Genomic DNA, 21,625 nt, shown 5'->3' with positions numbered 1-21,625 from the left:
TGCCACCGGGTGTCGTCGTTGAGTAAAAGCGCAGAGCATTGACCTGGTGTCAGTGTTTTCTAGTGACAGAAAGTGTTTTTTACTTTTTTTCAAGGCGGAGTGCTTTGGATATCAAAAATATGAATGCCCAGAGCGCTTCCAAAGCGCAGGGAGCTCTTATTGTTGCGTCATCTGCGTTATACGTCGTATATACCTATATTACTGGGTTGTCAGACACCGCAAGATCAGCCTCTCCTCTGCATTGTTTGTTGATCTTTTTAGTCATGCCACTTACTCAATTTTGATTGGTCATAGGGCTGGGCGATATGGCCAAAAATTATATCGCGATAATGATATCGATAACAATATCATATCACTCGATATAAAAAAAATCGATACAAAAGAAAATTAAAATAAATAAATTTATTAAACAACAGATGTATGTTTATTTTGCAGCAATTCTTTGTCGTTGCCGCCATATTTAGTGTTACATCCCCTCACACTCCAGTTCTCAGGCTGCAGCTGGTTTGAAAGCGAAAGTAAACCGGCTTCTCTGCTGGCTGTGGCTCCAGGGGAGTTGAACAGTTCTGGCTCTGCTAGTTTTCTATCTTTTGGCGCTTTTTTGGTGGACAAACCACATGTGCACCGTGACTCATGACTGGAGACTAGCTCTGCTAGCACACATAGCCTACTGTGTACAGACGGTTTCAAACTGTATTTTAAATTAGAAAGGAAACAAAATGGACAAGAGACAAATAAATCTCAATTTGGTCAGTATTGTCATTTGGACAAGCAAAGCCATTACTTTAAGTTGCAGGCAAGAAAGACAAGTCTGTCCACGGTCTCTGGTTTTAAAACTGCCCTGTTGCAGGTCACAAAAAAAAAAAAAAAAAAATCCGATATATTTTTCCCCCGATATCGATTATTAACACTTTGGTTGCCATGGGTTAAATTCATGATATACCATAGGTTGCCAGCTCTATTTGTCTATGGAGAAGTACCCCTTCTTTGCATGGCTATAACTTTTTAAATTCTATTGCTACATTGCCATTATTAGGGCCCATTCAAAGTCCTATATGTATTGTTCATTGTGTAGCAACGTTAAACTTTTTCATTCACATATTCATAGTAAAGTATGGTCTAATGTATAAGTATGTTTTCATCTCTTTCTGCAGCTTTCTCCAGAACGTGATCTATAGCCCCAAATACATTATATTGATGATGCAATACAGTTTTATGGCAATCAGCGCGATATAAAAAATTCCAACTAGACGTACTTCTAGAAGTTACTACACGTCATCTGATGTTGACCGGATGGGCTAGGGGGCGTTTATAATTCCGTGGGCAGCGTTATACCAATCATCTAATGTGGGTCAAATGTTGATAATAGCAGTTAGTATCGAAGACGGTAACGTTACACGCTAAAACTCACCCCAGTCTCCGCGCGCCGTTGGGCGATCATCGTAGAGTAGAAATTTTATCATTATGGGATGTAGATTTACCCGGTCCATCTCCAGCTTGTATAATGGTATATACGTCCAAATCATGTTGTTTATCAAGTTATTGGCAATCGATCGCTGTGTATTGTGACGAGCTAGAATGCCGGGACCTATAGCGAGTGCCCGGAAGTAATACGGCCGTCCAGCACAACCTCTATGCCACTTCCTGTTAAGCGATTGCGCCGATCGGCCACCAGATGGCGCTCCTGAACCGCCAGAGAGCTCAGTGGGTCCTCCTGGTGGATCTCAGGCCAGCGGAAGGGACATATGAATCCGATCGCAAATTTTTGAAATATTGATATAAGGACGCTGTAAAGAGTCCTCCGGCAACTTGAGCATGATGTTAAAATATATCGCGATAATTATCGTTATCGTTATATCGCCCAGCCCTAATTGGTTGGTCGGAAAAAGTGACATTGATGAGCGGCGCTCCTCTCCAAATGTTGAACAATTTTCTACTCGAGGCGCCCAGAGCGCTCCGCCAAAAAACGCTAGCCGCCAAGAGCGCTAAAATGCGAGGTGCGGCGCTGGGTAGAGGAGCGCTCCTAGCGCGTCTTTACCATAGAAATTAATGGCAGAAAGGCACTGGCAGCTCAAAAAACGCTTTCTGTCGACACGGGCCCTAAGGCTACATCCTTCACTCTAGTATGTTTGCCATAGTTAACCGAACCGGAAACGGCATTGCATCATGGGATCATGGACGGATTATACCACTAGGGGGCCCTCGGGCCAGAAAGTGCTATGAAACCCCGGTCCCTCAGGAAACAGATATAACCAGCGGGGCCCAGGTGCATGTTGCCATGGGGGGGGGGGGGGGGGTGCTTTGTAATATTAAATTCTAGGATCATTAGACCTGCACCAAGTAATCTAATTAAGTGTCTAAAACAGCTTCCACACAGATCTGCACAACTCTACACGAAACATGACGGATATGAGCCATAATATACCAAATTACAGCCAAGCAGACAAACAACTGGGCCTGAAACAAAGCATCAGGTAGAGAAAACAGACTCAAGTCCTCTAGGTACCAGTAATCTGTCTCTTCTATTTAACAGTACCACACAAAACACCTTTTAAGATGGATGATACCAGACAAAAAATAAACGTGTACAGTGTAGCCTATACAGTCAGAGTCAAATCAAATAACCAGTTCAATATGCAACAAATAAGTGTACAATGTAGCCTATACAGTCAGTCAAATCAAATAACCAGTTCAATATCCAACAGAAGAAACACTCTTGTATTACAAGAAGGGACACCAGGCAAAGTCTTCATTAGGTATTTTGAGCGTTACACTGCTGTACATCTCAGCATCACAATGTGTCCTCCCTGAAATATCCCAAGTCTCCTTTCAAATCCTCCAGCCAAGACAATAGGGTCCAGCTGCAGCCTCGGAGATTGTTCCAGATTGGGCAACTTCCACCCGCTCCCATGACATTTCTCCCGGGACAGGACAATGTGCGCTGATTGGCGGAAAGTACGGAAGTATCTCGAAGTACGTCTGACGTTGAACGTCAAAATCAAAAGCAAGTACGTCTGCGCTGCCGAGGGGGGGGGGGGGGGGGGCTTGTATTGATCAGGTTAGTAGATATTATTATTGTACCGATCAGGTATTACAGATCATATCCGCATGAAATAAACTAAAATGTTAAAACCCATTTAGACTGTTTCTCATTCCTGTACTGTTGTTTATACTCTGCTCCTGTGTTGTAACCCAACCCCCTCCAATGTACAGTAAATGACCAAACTTAGGTTGTCAATATTCCAATGTACAGTTTTGCTTGTACAGTTGTACAGTGTCCCCCACCCCCCCCACCTACCCAACCTCCTCCAATGTACAGTTTCTACGTCAAATGTATATACTCTCTTTTCTGGACTCTTTTTGTATCACAAACAATACTGTATTTGCAAATCTGGTATGTCATAAATGTATAGATGTAGCAGTACTGTCTATCTGTATGTCGTATGTCATATGTTATGATGAATTGAAAATGGGGGACCCTGATGTAAACAAGACGAAAGTCTTTCTCTGGTCTGCATACCCTTAACAATTGTGTGTATTGAGCTGTACTGTATTGTACCCATTCTGCAATCTGTTAATACAATTCTCAATCAATCAATCAATCAATCAAGACCCGCGTCGCGGGCACTGCATTCCGTTCTCAGAATGGATTTGACTCGAGAGAGATCATCAGCAGGCTATATATGATATTCAGACTCTAGATCTATTTGCAGAGCCAGATGAGATGAGGCAACCTGTGCGATTGGCTCTTGACAACTAATTTTGCACGTACTGTATACAGTATGTGTGTATGCGCGCACTGCGGGAGGTGGCCAGAAGCGCGCAACTAGCCAACTACTATTATTACTACTATATTAATACAGTCTATTCCATTATATAGCTATAGGTGCTGTATGATGACAATACATTTGATTCCTATCTAATTTTGATCCATCGCAAAGCGCTCCAGCGCTTGAATACGGCCGGGGGATCCGCTCTATACAATGCAGACCCACGGCTCTCGTATTATAATGAGCCCGCGAGGCGTGTTATTATTAGAGTTAATAATATTGTATATTGTTTACACTGCCTTTTTATTCTATTTTTACTTCTCCACTGTACTATAATTATGTGACCTGTACCTCTATGTCTTCTACTACCTGTACCTCCCCTCCCCCCGGCCCTCCCCATGCTGCTGAATTTATCTTATCTTATGAATACAATGTTTAACGTTCGCTAACGTAGGGAAACGTCAGACGTACTTCGAGATACTTCCGTACTTTCCGCCAATCAGCGCACATTGTCCTGTCCCGGGAGAAATGTCGTGGGAGCGGGCGTAAATTGCCCAATCTGGAACAATCTCAGAGGCTGCAGCTGGACCCTACTCAGCCAAGATGTTCATTTCCGGTAATGGCGCCTTCTTCTGTAGTTTTCTGTAAAAGCTTAACACTCAGCGCTGCCCCCACTGGTTGCCAATAAAAACACATTACTATCACGGTAATAACTTGTGTGAGCCACAGGTGAAGCTAGTCTATATTAATAACCTATTTATTTTCCTATGTTGAAGGAACGAACCACCCTCACCCACATGTGTGAGGTCTATTGTCGAGTCTAAATGAGAAGGAAGTTTGATCGTCTGTGTGGCATCAACCCAAATAGCCTGCCCCAGTGATTAAAGGCCCAATCCGTAATCCAAATGTCAACAAATAGGTTGCGCCACCACTAGTTGATTGACTGTGCTCTTTATGCAAGGACTAACACTAGACAACAGGTACACAGGAGTTTTTACTTTTATTTGCTGTATTTTAGGGTTTACTTTTATTTGCTGTATTTTAGGGTTGTAAAGTCAAACCAAAAACATCTCAGTATCGCAGGCAAAAACTAAGACAAGCCTAAAGCGAAAAGGGATTATGTTGATCAAAAAGTATCCAACAGGATACAGTTCCCTAAAATGCAAAAAGTAAAAGAATACTCCACAACTGTAGAGTAGAGGATACAAATAATATTTTCCTGCCTCAAATTGAACTCTCCCTTGGACCCTTGGGTGTTGCAGTTTTGAGACATTAATAGGGGCTAGTAATAACACTAGGGATGTCTGCATAAATTACAAACGGACTTGAAGCCAATCGTCACATTACACCCAACTATGCCCAATATCACAATACTGGTTCTTGTTGAGACAACAGGGCTATCACAACTGTGTATATTACCAGAACTCAAAACTACTTTAGCTGCACCCTAAGATCAATTCCATTTTGACCGGAGAGAGGCAGCAAAGCGCTAGCCGCGGAGAGAGAGAAAGAGTGAGACAGACAGACAGAGAGAGAGAAGCAACCACTAGATGGAGCCCACAAACTACTGTCATCATAACATTACGTGCAGTCGTCATCACTGACTGCCACGAGTGAAGTGTGGACCGCAGCACGACATTGATCGCAGATTCGGTATCCATCCGCATCGTCGATGGGAAAATGCAACCTCAATAAAACGATATTATCACAACAATGAAAAACCTGTGTTGATATCGCATAATATACCGATGGCATGCATAATGAACTATCAAAACGAAAGCCACGCAGTTTACAATTAAATCAGTGTCAACCTAACAGCTTGCTACTGTTAGCTAGCCAGCCCTACTCAGTAACTTCCTATGCCAGTGCACAACGGAGGCAGGAACTAGCTGGCTAGCTCAGCTAATGTTAGCCAGCAATGAAGTAAACCACAACTAGGCTTCTGCAGAAACAATGATAGCTGTATGTGTCTCTATTCAGCAATATAATATAATTCCACGATTACCCATGTTGTCCACTGAAATATAGCATAGCCGATGAAGGTGTCGACAAGAGAAAGAACGACGAATTATCCAGAATAAACGTTGCAAGCTAACGTAACTGGTTAAAGACCCAGCTACGAAGAAGAGTCCGCGCCTCTTTCCCGAGCCTGCAAACCTTTGGGGGTGTCCTAGTGTAACCCTCCGCCTGCGGTAGATGTGCTGAGGCTAGTGGAGCCACCATTTTGAATGTCTAGTCTGTTCTTCCCTCCATTGCTAATAGAGAAGATTCCAGTTGTTTTCTGGTATCACTGCGGCTAGTAAGTATAATACAACATTAATACCAAAGCAACAAATGCCAAGATACCGTAATGTGCGAGTAGTCGTGACTAACTTGTTTCTAAGTGCGTTGACAAAGCCAGCCTGTGGCGCTGCATAGGAAGTGGCAGCCCGGTCGGTGCACCGGGAGGGAGGGGGGTGGTGTCTGTCAGCAGCGAGCTAGTTAGCGCACGATAGCTAGCCTAACTAGCTAACATGTCTGGGGCCAAAGATCCCAAACTAACCGATGTTAGCCACCTGTGTTATATGCAGTAACATCCATGTTGCTTTCCTGGAAATGGACGAACCCCCAAAATGTTATTTACAACGAATAACGTTAACGTTAGATGTGTGTAACGTTCTGTTGCTCTGGGTGACGTTAACTATAACAGCTATTTTGCTTGAGCTCTTTCCGCAATTTGCACCGGTTGAGTAGCAAGCCGACTAAATGCAAACTCGCCAGCCCAACGTTAGTATGTTGAGATAGTCTTGCTAAATTGGCTAATCCCTTTGGTTGAAGGAGGCCTCGACTGCATCATGATCACAATCGACGACCAAGTTCAGGTGTCATGTCCAGACTCCAGCCTGAAATGGCCTCTCTTCTTGTCTTGCTTAACACTATCATGGTGTAATGTTTGCTCTGAACTCAGACCAGCTACTGTTACGTTACCTTTACCATAATGTCATTCCCCACTAAACGTTAAATGTACGCTTGTTAAGTTAGCCCGCGTTAACCTACATGTTGACATTTAAGGCAACGTAGGCTAGCTAACCTAACGCTAGCTATCGTGCTTCTACTAATGTTACTAGCTTTAAGTTTGTCTTACTAAGGTTAGTGTTGAGGCAATTGAGTGTTTAAAGTGGAAGAAAAGGCTACACCATATAATCTAACGTTATCTTGGTTGATTGTTACAACTTCGAAATGAAATCCCCATAACGTTAGCTAAGGAAGTAGGCTAGCATGGGTGACATGGACATCATGGGAGTGAGCTCTGCTCCTGCTGCTCTGGATGGTTATTGAGCTCTCTAATGGTAATGGTGAATCATTTAGGTTGGTTGGAAACATTTGGTTCATTGCATACCTAACGAGCCGTTTGATGTATTGGATATATTGTCATCGATTTTACTTTATTATTAGTCCAAGGATGACACTTTAACGTTAGATTCAAAAGTAAACCAATATAGGGCTTTTCTTTGTTGACATTCGTCCATGCTAGATGGGCAAAACAGTCCATTCTCTTCGGTTCAAATAACAAACTCAGCAAGACCGAAGGCTTCTCAGTTACAGTGGGTGACAATATTGTCACAAGGAAAGATGAAACTACCTACCTGGGTTCCATCCTAGAGGCTAATCTTTCCTGTGACAAAATGGCATCCAATGTAATAAAAAAAAGTCAACCAACGAACTCGATTCTTGTACCGGATCTCCTCTCTGGTAAACAAGAATACCCTGAAGACTCTGGCAGGAGCACTCATTCAAGGGTACTACGACTATACTTGCACCTCATGGTACCAAAGCACCTCAAAGGCGCTAAAAACCAAATTACAAACGTCTCGAAACAAACTAGTCAGACTACTGCTTGACCTGACTCCTAGAACCCACCTCACCCCTGCCCACTTTGACAACCTAGGATGGCTTAGAGTAGACGACGGAGTACAGCAACTTGCAATGGGCCTGGTCTACAAGATACACTACATGACCAAGGTACTCATGTACATGTCAAAATACTTCCCAAAGGTCAGTGAATACCACGATCACAACACCAGAGGGAGCTCCACAAATCATTTTAAACCCAGATTCGGCTCAAACAAGGGACTAAACACGTTTAGCAATTATGCCACATCAATGTGGAACGCCCTACCCAAAGGAATGTGAATCACTACCACTTTCAAAAACACTCTCAAAGAACACCTACGGGAGACTGCAATTCGAAACTGGCCCCTACAAATGTCCTAACCCAGTTGTACAGTAAATTACCAAGTATGGCTTTGTCAGTATTCCAATGTACAGTGTACAGTGTCCCCCCCCCACCCCCCCCCCCCCCCCCCCCCCACCTCCAATGTACAGTTCCCCCCACCCACCCAACCCCACCCCACCTACCCAACCTCCTCCAATGTATAGTTTCTATACACTTTTCTGGAAACTTTTTGTATCACAAACAGTACTGTATTTGCAAATCTGGTATGTCATAAATGTATAGATGTAGCAGACAGCTATCTGTATGTCGTGTGTGTCATATGTTATGATGAATTGAAAATGGGGGACCCTGATGTAAACAAGACAAACGTCTTTCTCTGGTCTGCATCCCATTAACAATTGTATGTATTGTACTGTACTGTACCCATTCTGCAATCTGTTAATAAAGTTTTCAATCAATTCATCAGATACCTTGACATTTATAAATGTAGTTGGGTATTTTTGTTAGCGGTTAACTAGGAATACTTCAATATGTTTTTTTGAGTCGGATGCCAATATCCCGTATTTTCCTACCCATATAGTCCATTACTGAATATTCAAATAATATTGAGTAATGGGGCGTTATATCACTCAAATAAATGATACAACCACGTACATTTAACACTTTGGTCGCCAGGCTTATATTCATAATAAACCATCCCACGCCAGCTCTATTTGTCTATGGAGAAGTTCCCCTTCTTTGCAGGGCTATAACTTTTTAAATTGTATTGCTAAATTGACATTACTATGGCCCATTCAACGTCAAGTATCTATTGTTTAGGGTGTAGCAACGTTATACTTTTTGATTCACATATTCATACTAAAATACGGTCTAAAGTATAAGTATGTTTTTATCGTTTTCTGCAGCATTCTCCAGAACGTGATTTATAGCCCTAAATGCAGTATATTGATGATCAAATACAGTTTGATAGCGATCTGCGCGAGATAAAATTTTTCAAATGGACGTGCTTCTAGAAGTTACTACTTATCATCTGATGTTGACCGGATGGGGGGCGGGGGGGGTCGTTTATAATTCCGTGGCCAACGTTAGATGATTCATCTAGTGTGGGTGATATGATCATTAGAGCAGTTTGTATCGAACACATTTACATTTACATTTAGTCATTTAGCTGACGCTTTTATACAAAGCGACTAGGGGTGGACGGTATAAACGGTATACGGTATAAACGGTATGAATTTGCTCTACGGTATGGATTTTGAGTATACCGTGTAACCGGTAGTGCAGCTCTAAAATAGCAATGACGTCATGTAACCACAGCGCGACTATTTCACTGGCATTTGCCCCTAAAAATAGATAGAATTAGTCATAGATAATAGATATGTGCGAACTGGAAAAAGTTATTTAGGAGGCTTCGCGCAGTGGGCGTGCCAGCCCCTACCGCACGCATGTAAACACGGGTCTAGTAGTCTAATTATGGGACGGGACACGGGAGCTGTCGGCGTCTCCCTGAGCTAACGTTAGCTTAGCTACCGTTACAAAATGACCCAGTCAACTATTCACTTTTAGTTTAATACATGATGGGGCATTGTCTAACCGAACGGTATCTAGTCGGCCAGCTACCGATAGCTCCTGACATCAACAAACGCTCCACAAAGTCTAGTACTAGAGACGTGTATGCTACCTGTTAGCTCACGTTAACACAAGTTAGTTCACCGTTCAAAACGAAATGTCCCATTGAACTAAATAATTCACTGAGGCGTTGTATTAACGTTATATATGCAGTAGCTACAGATAGTTCATGATATCAATGTCTTATAACACTGATTCGATGCGTATTCGAGCTGAGGGCTTGCTAACGTTATAATACCAATACAATAGGGTCCAGGTGCAGCGCCGGAGAATCCTGGCCGTAGCTCTGCTCGAGGCTATTCGAGTATAGGTCCAGGTGCAGCTCCGGAGAATTCTGGCCGTAGCTGGAGGCTACTAGAGTACACACAGACAGTGGAGCTTGTTGCGTGGTGGCGATGTCTCGCAGATAATACCAGTACAAGTCTAATTATATAATATATATATTTTATAAAAAAAAAAAAAATTATATAAAATAAATTTTTTTTTTTATCAAAAACGATGATACCGTGATATATACCGTTACCGTCTATGCTTCAAATTATACCGTGATATACATTTTAGACCATACCGTCCACCCCTAAAAGCGACTTACAAGTTCTGTACGACAAGACAGCAAGAAGGGTACAACTCTATCAGCTGAGTAACAATGTTCATCAAAGTGTTGCGTGTTACAGTGTAGGTTAGTTTATTAGGACAAGTGCATGACAGTAAGGTTAGTCAGGGTTAGATTTTATTTATTTTATTTTTTTTAATATCATTTCAGATAATGGTTGAAGAAGTGAGTCTTTAGTCGACGGCGAAAGATTGGACGGGATTCGGCTGTCCTAACTGGGATGGGTAGTTCATTCCACCATTGTGGGGCAAGGACTGAGAATAGGCGGCTTCTCTTTGATGACCCTCCGGGAGCTTGGATAGGAGTAGGTCTGAGGCGGCCAGAAGATGCAGAGCGTAGGGGTCTTGAGGGTGTGTAGTTAGAGACCATTGACCGGAGGTAGGCGGGAGCGGTTCCCTTTGCCGCACGGTATGCTAGGTCGAGGGCCTTGAAGCGGATACGTGCAGCAATGGGGAGCCAGTGCAGGTCCCTAAGAAGTGGGGTGACATGGGCCGACTTCGGTAGGTTTGAGATCAGGCGGGCCGCTGCGTTTTGAATGAGTTGAAGAGGCTTGGTGGCAGTGGCCGGGAGGCCAGCTAGCAGTGCGTTGCAGTAGTCGAGGCGGGAGATGACTGTTGTTTGGACGAGGAGTTGGGTGGCTTCTTTTGTCAGGAAGGGGCGTATCCTTCTGACGTTGCTCAGGAGGAATCTGCAGGTTCTGGTTGTCGCTGCGATGTGAGCAGAGAAGTTCAACTGGTCGTCGAGGACAACACCAAGGTTCTTGGCGGTCGGGGACGCGGTCACAGCTGCATTCTCGACTGTGATGGAGAGGTCGGTCAGGGGGGAGGATTTGGCCGGCAGGTGGAGCAATTCTGTTTAGCTTGGGTTCAGTTTGAGGTGGTTGGTCGTCATCCAGGCGGAGATGTCGGACAGACAGGCCGAGATCCGCTCAGAGATGTGGATATCTGAGGGAGGGAAGGAGAGGAAGAGTTGAGTATTATCGGCATAACAATCATATGAGAAGCCATGAGACGTGATAATATTACCCAGTGATTTAGTGTAGAGGGAGAAGAGAAGGGGTCCTAGGACCGAGCCCTGGGGGACACCCGTCCGGAGGGGGCGGGTGGCCGACAGAGTCCCTCTCCATGACACTTGGTAGGAGCGGTCGTTGTGGTATGATGTCAGCCATGTCAGCGCAGATCCAGCCACTCCCATTCCTGCGAGGGCCGCGAGGAGGATCTGATGGTTGACTGTGTCGAAGGCTGCAGATAGATCTAGGAGAATCAGGACAGAGGAGAGGCCTTTCGCTTTTGCTAAGTGAAGTGCCTCTGTGACCGCAATGAGGGCCGTTTCTGTGGAGTGGCCAGTCCGGAAGCCAGACTGATTGGGGTCTAGGAGGTCATTCTGTAAGAGATAAGTAGTAAGTTGGTTGGATACAGCATGTTCAAGTGTTTTAGAAAGGAAGGAGAGAAGAGAGACAGGACGATAGTTGGCTATGACGGTGGGGTTCAGGGTTGGTTTTTTTATGAGGGGCGTGACTGGCTTGTTTTAGGGAGGTGGGGACCACCCCCGAGTTGAGTGAGGAGTTGATGGTTGCAGTTAGGAATGGGAGGATGTCCGGTGCTATGGTCTGGAGGAGTGGGGAGGGTAGCTGGTCCAGCTGGCATGTAGTCGGACGGTTCGACGTTACCAGTGTCAGGGTCTCGGCTTCTGTAATGGGAGAGAAAGATGACAGAGTGAAGGATGAGGTTCTCGATTCAGCGTTTGGAATGGGTGGGGGTTGGGAGAAGGAGCTGCGGATGTTCTCCACTTTTTCCTCAAAGAAGATCGCAAAGTCTTCGGCAGAAAAAGATGAGGGAGAAGGGGGTGGGGGGGGGGGAGTGAGGAGGGAGGACATGGTAGCATGCAGTTTGCGAAGATTCTTGGCAGAGGCCTCGATCGATTTTAACACGTTAAAAAATAACGCTGAAACTTACCGTAGCTTCCTCGTAGCGTTGGGCGATGAGCGTGGAGCAGAAATATTCCTATTATGGGATGTAGAAATATGCGATCCATCTCCAGGTTGTATAATAATAGTATATACGTCCAAATCATGTTGTTTATCGAGTTATTGGTAACGGATTGCTATCCATTGTGTCTAGCTCGAGTCCTGGGACTATTTAGTTTACTGCGACATTTCGTAGTGACTAGTGAGCTACCTAGCCAACGGAGGTATTATGCACTGGACTATTGCTGCAGCAGTTGTTGATGTCTGGAGCTATCCGTAGCTAGCCGGCTGGATAACGTTACACAATGCCTCATGTATTAAACTAAGTGAATAGTTGACTGGGTCATTTTGTAACGGTAGCTAACGTTATCTCACGAAGGTCCCACACTGACTAGACCAGTGGTTCTCAAACTGTGGTACGCGTACCACTAGTGGTACTTGGTGGTACTGCTCGTGGTACTTGAAAACATTTCCAAAAAAGCTAAAAAAAAAAAAAAAAAAAAATTTTTTTTTTTTTGTGCAGTCAGGCCACTGAACTTAGAAGCAGGCCAGGCCAGTGTTTCTGGTTGCGGCGGCGCGATAGTTAGATAACCTAAGTGGGGAACAACCAGGAGATCACTGTGACAGAGAGTAATGCAGTCTAAACAGTCATAAATCTTTAATTAAACTTCAGCCCTGATCATAACTATTTATTTTTAGATTTCTTGTAATGTCAGATAAAAAATGAAATACTCCCACTTTTCTGAAAAGAGTTGGTGTTAAATCTGACATTACAAAAAATCCATCAAAATATGTGTTGCTGCTAATCATTGACACATGCCTAGCCTGTAATAATCTCCCCCAGAAAAATGTACTTTGCATTTGATATATTGAAAATATTTTACTTTTTGTGTTTTTTTAACAATAATTTGTGATGCCATCACACAAACTGGCATTTAAAGGGTAAACATTCAAAAATGTATTGAATATATGTTTTCTTCTTTTTTTACAATAATTTGTGATGCCCATCACAAACACTGGCATTTAAAGGGTAAAAATGCCTGCACCAGAATGCAGGAAATTAAGTTTTTGTAACAAAATAAGTGTGTGTGTGTGTGTGTGTGTGTGTGTGTGAGAGAGAGAGAATGACGGACAATTGCTTGCTGTGTGAGAGAGAGAGAGAGAGTGAGAGAGAGAGATAGAGAGAATTAAGTACATTTGCTGAAATACAGTTGTTCTTAACTTTCTCACTTGCTATGTGAGAATGTTAGTTATTATGTTCTCAATGCCCCTTGCATTGGATGAGTTGTGTGGAAGCGTAGTTCTAGTGCTATCTCTTTGTACATTGTGGCTGTGTCTGACAAAAGTTAACAATAAATAATGGTATCAGGAATACATTTGCCTCCTGCATGAACTGTGCATAGCTGAATAGACTGTATTTTAACGCCGGTCATATGGTGGTACTTGGAGAGCCAGCTACGTTCTCAGGTGGTACTTGGTGTAAAACGTTTGAGAACCACTGGACTAGACTAATGTAAAGCCATATGAAATCCGTTTTATTATTTTCCAAATTCCATTTTATTTTTTTCCAAATTCCGTTTTTTCCGTTTTAATATTTCAGAATTCTGTATTTTGCTTTGTACGCTCATTTTACCATCAGAAATAGTGTCTAATAAGTGGGAATGAATAAATGTCCACAATTTAATAAGATATAACAGTACATTTAATAGGGCTGTCTTAAATACTTCGAAGCTTCGTAGCTTCGTTCGATGGGCATGGGATTCGAATATGAAAATAAAATTTGATTATTAAAAAATATAAATGATATATATTTTTTTTTTGCTAAATCAACTCTGCCTCTCTTTGTTAACACTTTGGTTGCCTAAGGTTAAATTCATGATATACCATAGATTGCCAGCGCTATTTGTCTATGGAGAAAGTCCCCTTCTTTGCAGGGCTATAACTTTTTAAATTCTATTGCTACATTGCCATTATTAGGGCCCATTCAAAGTCCTATATGTATTGTTCATTGTGTAGCAACGTTAAACTTTTTCATTCACATATTCATAGTAAAGTATGGTCTAATGTATAATCTCTTTCTGCAGCTTTCTCCAGAACGTGATATATAGCCCCAAATGCAGGGAGCAAAATTAACTTTTTGACTCACCGGCCAATGGCGGGTAGATGGGAAGAGTCTACCCGCCAAGCATATTTCTTACCTGCCAATATATATTTTATATATACAATTTTTTTTTAAATAAAATATATATTATATAATCATACTTGTAGTTGTATTATCTGCGAGACATCGCCACCACGCAATAAGTCAAAATGCTTGACTGCTCCACTGTCTGTTTTGGCTGTGTTGCTCTTCTAGAAAAATAATCCTTTCAGGGTTGCCTATTGAAATAATGTACACTTTCCTACTGTACACTTTCCTGATTAATTGAAATGGGGGACCCTGATGTAAACAAGACGAAAGTCTTTCTCTGGTCTGCATCCCCTTAACAATTGTGTGTATTGAGCTGTACTGTATTGTACCCATTCTGCAATCTGTTAATAAAGTTTTCAATCAATCAATCAATCACACCTCCAGTACAGAAACATTGTTTGAGTTTGCGTGTCAGGTAGACCATTGATTGACAGTCGAGTCTGCCAATTACATCACATCGCTTGCACTCCGGTGCTGCAGCTGGACCCATTGCCCACCTCTGCTGTTGATAACGCTAGCCAAGTTATTATACACACAGATACACAAGAAAAATTAGAGCTTCCGATTGGTCATTTGCTTTATTTCCCATGAAACCAGTCACTTCACTCTACTGTGATTGGACCGTTGGCTTGAGTGCAATGTGGGACTTGAATTTTTTTTAACGATCTCGCAGCGGAGGAAAAAAAAGACGAGAGGCTATAATCTGTATTCGCACAGCGTGCGCGTAATTGATTTTTACCGTTCGCATACACATATTTTTAGGGGCCTGCTTATGAACTACACGTCTACACGCCACACGGCGGGCAGCCCTCTAAGTGTCATGCGCCAAAGGTAAAAACAGACCGCCCCTGGCGGGCGGCGGGCTTTAGTTTCGGTCCCTGCAAATGCATTATATTGATGATGAAATACAGTTTGATGGCAATCAGCGCAATATAAAAAATTCCAACTAGACGTACTTCTAGAAGTTACTACACGTCATCTGATGTTGACCGGATGGGCGAGGGGGCGTTTATAATTCCGTGGGCAGCGTTATACCAATCATCTAATGTGGGTCAAATGTTGATAATAGCAGTTAGTATCGAAGACGGTAACGTTACACGCTGAAACTCACCCCAGTCCCCGTTGGGCGATCATCGTCGAGTAGAAATCTTATCATTATGGGATATATTTTTACCCGGTCCATCTCCAGCTTGTATAATGGTATATACGTCCAAATCATGTTGTTTATCGAGTTATTGCCAATCGATCACCGTGTAGCGTGACGAGCCAGAGTCCCATGAACTATAGCGAGCGCCCGGAAGTACTACGGTCGTCATGACAACCTCTATTCAACATCCTGTTTGGCGATTGCGCCGATCTGCCACCAGATGGCGCTCCTGAACCGCCAGAGAGCTCAGTGGGTCCTGCTGGTGGATCTCAGGCCAGCAGAGGGGACATATGAATCCGATCGCAGATTTTTGAAATATTGATATAAGGATGCTGTACAGCGTCCCCCGGCAACTTGAGCATGGCCAGCAATGACGTGAAAAGACGTTTCATGGCAGTCAAAGTGTTAATTACAACAAGCAATGCTGTTTGTTATTTAAGATGAGGTCGGACTCGGCACTGACAGATTTGTGTTCATTGTGCTGCTTTTATAAAGCCTCAAATGACGGCTTACAATATTTCATGAAAGCAAAGTGTTTTGTTTGTCTAAGATTTAAAAGGGTTTAAACTTTACAGCACTGACAAAGTTGAACAAGGTGCTGTACAAGTCCCACAACATTAAAAAAATAAAATAATTTTTTTTTTTTTTTTTTTTCTTTTTTTTTTTATACAGTTGATTCCATTTTTATTGCTCAATTCCGCGATTCCGTCCGCGATTCCGTGATCGCGGATTTCATATGGCTCTAGAGTAGACTAATGTCACGGTGACGGTCGGGGGCAATAGCCTCTGTTTACATGCAGGCATACAGAAACGGGTGGGGAGGGGTAGGAGCAGCAGTGCGCGGTGCGCCGCATGTCTGTGCTGAGACAGCGAGTGAGAACTCCGCTAAAGAATTGGATCATGATTTTGGGTTTTCACATGACTATTTGATTGCCCGCCACACGGCGGTCAGACCTCTCAGTGGGAGGCGCCAAACGTAAAAACTGAGCGCCAATGGCGGCTGGCGCTCTCTAGTTTCGGTCCCTGCATGGCGGGGAATGACGTGGTAAGGCGTTTTTGGCGACCAAAGTGTTAAAGATAAAGTAACTGAAATCGGTTTGTACTTTAAAAACGTGTATTCTCAACAATAATATATCATGATTATTTGTGATACCTTGTCAACTAATGAATTTAATTCCAAGACTATTGGTAGCATGATTCTAGGACTAGGAACAAATACACCATGTTGCATTCCCAGCACCCAGCATTAATTTTTTTGAAGAAGCAAGGAGAGGCTTAACAACCCCTTGCTAATCATCAAGAGATTTTTTTTTACATTATATACATTATTTTAAGTTTATTTTGCGTTGTAATGCAGTTCACCAGAACTGCTATGGATCAGACCTGGTCGTGCACAATAATACACTATAGAGGCTAACAACGGACTTGTCACAATCTCTATTCTCACCGGTCTCATCATGTTTCTGTGGTACTCCTGCCAAGGTATGGACACTAAAATTATATATTGATGTTGAAATCCTACATCCCACATGGGGGCTTTAAACAAAAGTCCCGGTCAGTGTTATTCTTGTGTTCACTTGGCATGATGCGCATGAAGCAAAATTCAACCTGTATCATGGTCACAAAAATGCTTATTATTCAATTGGCCGAATATTGGCTGGAATTACCTTTCCATAACTCTTTCTGCGCCATACCCGAGATTTCTCGGTTTTCAAATCCAACCGTTGAGTGCCAAAACCCAAGATTTTTATCCTTTTCTCTTTTTTTTCTCGATTTCCCCATTCTAAACACTAGCGCAGACCTGCCTGTGTCTCCCTGGCACCGCTGCCTACGTTAAAATTGCAGGACGATGCATGGGGAAAGATGCATTTTTTTTTTACTCTGCTACTGTAATGTGGAATGCCCTGCCAACATTCATAAAACTCCTGAACTTTCCTCTCGGATTTAAATCCGCCCTAAAAACATGGCTCAGCAGCAACTCAAATTGGTCTTAATATGGTTTTTATCTCTTTTATCATAACTTTGTTTTTATCTCTTTTTATCATGAGTTGCTTTTAAAGGTTTGCAGATTTATTATTTTCTTTTAACATTAGTTGACTGTATGAGTTTTTAGGTTAGGTGTTATTGTACTTATTTTTAGGGTGTCCTGTCTCGTGTACATGTCCATTCGTGTTTTTGTGCCTTTTATGTTCCATGTATGGACCACAATGGAAACAAGCCTTGGCTTTATTGTGTTTTATCCGTTTTTGACCAGCGTGTTGACACTGTTATTGTTTGTTATTTCAAATGTTTGTCCTACGATTGTGTCAAAATAAAGTATTCAATCAATTCAAAAAACGATGCAACCTCACAATGATTAAATTCGATTACGATTCTTCAGGCAACGATTCAATGCATCATGAAATCTCTTAATTTGACCACGATTAGATTCTATCAATTAATTCCCCCAACAAATTTGAATACACAAATGTGCCTGGGGGAACTGATTCACTCAGCATGAATGGACTATAGGTCAATAAAAACAATACAAAAAAAACATTCTTTTTAATTTTTGATTATAATCGATTCTAACATTTTCAAATCGATGCAGTTGAATCGTCACATTAGGATTGATGCATTGTTACACCCAGCGTTTCCGTTAGCCGGTAATTACCGGTTTTTGACCGGCAAAATCTGTTGAAGTCCGACTTATTTAATATCTCCGGTCTTAATGTCCGGTGAAAATAATTCCCTGAGTCTAAGCACAATTTGATTATTTGAATTGTATTAAAATAGGCTAAAATTAAATAGCCTATGCGATGAACGAAACGATCATTACATTTGTTTCCTCGTTGCTTCTAATAATGACAACGACGTTGTCGGCGAGAGCTTAGTGCTGGTGTGCGGACTTTTGTGTGAAGCTGCAGAGCCAGAGAGGCAACGGCACAATGCAGTATTCCAGCAGTACTCCAATTCGGCCATTTTCAGCCAATGTTGGGTGGGGGGCGCTGTTGTGCGGTTCCCAGAAAAGAGCCAATAACAGCTAAATCAGCTTCTCTGCAGCGCCATACTCTTTGCAAATAAGTCGTTGCGAGGTGGAGAGAGTCGTCACGCAAACCACGATAATGTTGCCATCTCTCTGCTTTCTCAGTTCTTCGCTTGATATAATTAATACAAATGTCCAATATAACGGAATTCGTTAGCTCATAAAAATGTGATTATAACAGACTGCTGTTTAGTGTCGGACCGACTGCCCACATACGCGGTCTATTTTAGTTCAAGTCAGCAGCAGCACGGAGTATCGAGGGACTTATTTTATTTGGAATATATTAATTAATGACTGTATACGCAAAAGTAGCCTAGTTTTAAGTAATAATATTATAAATCTACATGCCTTGAGGATGACATTCTTTATATTGCCTGCCTATCAATTGTTTTAAAGCTCAATAAACTATGACCGGAATTAATCTCATTTGTCCGGTAGATTGAAATCTTGCAGGTCACGGAGACCGGCAACAATTTTTTCTAACGGAAACCCTGGTTACACCCCTAGATGTCACTAATAAATCAAACCTATCCTGGTCCAATTTGTGGTAACTTGTAGGGCTGCTTGATTATGGCAAAAATCATGATCACGATTGTTTTGGTCAATGTTGATCACAATTATTTAACACCATTACTCATTGACTTTAGAAACACAATTTATTGAACATGTCTTTTTAACAGTGGATTTCCACAATAGTTATACCAAATCTCGATTGTCATGTTTTCATAATTGTTTTTATTTAAATGTTTTTTTTTTGTAATTTCTCTCAATAGACCAATATGGCCACAGTAAACTTTAGGCTGTGTCCCTCAAAGTTGTACCTGTGCTGCTGATGTTGACTCAAGCTATGCTCACTAGCAGGCAATATGGAAGCCTCGGGCCACACCCCCAGTGGGCAATGATTGAAAACAATGGTCAGCATGATTGTCCGAGATGGGGAAACAGGATTATAAAAAGTTTGCACACAGCATTCCAACCAGCACAGGGCTCGAAATTGCAACCGAATTGGTCGCATATGCTACACTAAATTGTATCTGTGCGACCTCGTGCTAGTGCAAATAATTGTTCTGGTGCAACCTCCTCCCCCCCTCCCCGAACGTCCCTTTCTCTGTACATTCGCTAGTTTGTCACTCGGTATGTGCCTTGTGAGTTGACCGTGACCATTCTAACCAATCAAACGTGAGCTTGACGTTCTTCAGGGATGTGATTTCTCCGTTTTTAACCGGATTTCCGTTTTTTCTGACCTAAAAGCATGATAAAAAAATATATATATTAAATTTTTTTTTTATATAATATGTTTTGATTATTTTTCCACCTGGTCTAAGCGAACCGCGAAAGCAACATTTATCAGACCTGCTATTCTTGCATAACAGATTTTCATTGGCTATCGATAATGTTAGCAGTTTTGTTGAGTGGCGCGAGATGCTGTAAAGACGTCAACACACTAGGAAACACACTAACACTGGATTGCTTTTGTAAAACTGACCAACCAGGGAAGGTTACTTGCAAGCAGTGCATAGGGATGACCCCCGGACCCCGGTTCTAAACGGGAACCGGTACTATATTAGAAAAGACCGGAGTATTTATAAGCTCCGACGTCATCGGTACTGCTATCGATACTCTAGAGAAATAATGATTATTATTATTATTTAAAAGTTGCGAACGATCTCTCCTCTCTCTGTCTCTGCACGAGAAGCGAGCCGCAGCGAGTCATTATTATACACACACTCCTCGCGAGTCGCGATAGTCATATACACACATACGGGTACTTCTTAACGAAGGTGCTGTCTCCGTGCTGAAGCGCGCTGCACACAGACAGCTCTGCCTCTGCATGCACTGAGTCGTGATGGCGGATAGAGCGAAGCGGTCGAAAATATGGATATACTTTACAAGAGTTGATGCCGACAACGCACGTTGCCACAAGTGCAACAAAACATTTGCCAGTAAGGGTGGCAATACGAGCAATTATCAAAACATGATATTAGTGTGCAGAAATGCGCATATTCGACTGCCTTGCGCGCAGTGTTCCATCTGCATCCACGTCCACTGCAGCCGGTAAGCCAAGATACGGAGTTGCCTAGGCTAATAACGAATTATTACAAATAGGCTAATAAACTAAATAATTGTTTAGCTACAAATACTACAATCTAAAAACGTTTTATAGATCGTCAAGCTGAGGCGTCAGCCACCATGTCCCAGCCCAGTGAGTCCAGGGCCACCACACATCCTTTCTACCTCCACCACCGAAAGTCCTTTCTCCCTAGCAGCTAGAGGAAGGATGACAGAGGATAGGGTGAACGAGTGTCACAGGGCTGTGACAAAGTTTGTTGTCAAAGGCCTGCACCCGTTCTCTACAGTGGAGTCCAAGGACTTTAGGTAACAACTAATCATTCAGTGTATATCGTTTTTTTTTAATACATAGTTGTCTAACTTGTCTGTTGTTGTTATAAGTTATTATTGAAGCAGCTATTCCCACCACTCTACACAAATTTACAATAATTCAATCATTTCTAATCTTTACTGTAGGGCAGGGGTGGCCAACCAGTCAGAGACTAAGAGCCACAAAAATGACTGTGGTACCACAAAGAGCCCAGGGCTCCAGACTAACTTTTTTCACCACCGTCCCAGAACCGTCCCGAAATATAATTTTAACCGTCCCAAAGTGAATGTAACCGTCCCAAAAATCAAATGTCGTTTCTTTACTTTGGTTTTGTCGTCTATAGTTGTTATTGCCATAAGAAACACCATTCAAATGATTAGGAAATAGATTAATTGTATTTATTTGAAATAATTATTTATTTGAACAATAGACCAACAGGTAACAACGGGTAACAACAAAACAACCAATTGAAAGTTTAAACACCTTTCTTGAATACTGTGAGAGTATGTGAATACTTGTGAGAATCAAGTCTCAGTTGCCTCAGTCTTTGTACTGAGGTCTTCGTGACCTGCAGCCACTGCGCCACCATTTAGTCACGGCTTTCACAGAGTCATAGTCCTGTGCAGGAGGGCCATGAACCGATATCTGCAGGAGGCAGTTGAGCATCTCATTGGAGAGGCAGGACCTC

The 21,625-nt window shown here is 42.4% G+C and overlaps 2 protein-coding genes across 2 annotated transcripts in view; one reads left to right on the top strand and one right to left on the bottom strand.

Moving 5' to 3' along the window:
* znf821 (zinc finger protein 821) overlaps nucleotides 1–5,891 on the bottom strand; it is a 61,226-nt gene extending 55,335 nt beyond the window's left edge. The window contains exon 1 of the mRNA XM_084337334.1: nucleotides 5,776–5,891. Within this exon, the coding sequence (XP_084193460.1) occupies nucleotides 5,776–5,779 (4 nt within the window). The 5' untranslated portion in view covers nucleotides 5,780–5,891. The remainder of the gene's footprint in view (nucleotides 1–5,775) is intronic.
* An 88-nt stretch (nucleotides 5,892–5,979) lies between these two features.
* ap1g1 (adaptor related protein complex 1 subunit gamma 1) overlaps nucleotides 5,980–21,625 on the top strand; it is a 146,564-nt gene continuing 130,918 nt past the window's right edge. The window contains exon 1 of the mRNA XM_084337690.1: nucleotides 5,980–6,069. The gene's annotated coding sequence lies outside the window, so the exon portion shown is untranslated. The remainder of the gene's footprint in view (nucleotides 6,070–21,625) is intronic.

This window comes from Notolepis coatsorum, assembly GCF_963971535.1.
Source record: "Notolepis coatsorum genome assembly, chromosome: 20".
NCBI classification, from domain to species: Eukaryota; Metazoa; Chordata; class Actinopteri; order Aulopiformes; family Paralepididae; genus Notolepis; species Notolepis coatsorum.
The sequence above is the reverse complement of the archived record's forward strand: the minus strand, read 5'-3'. Positions and strand labels throughout refer to the sequence as shown.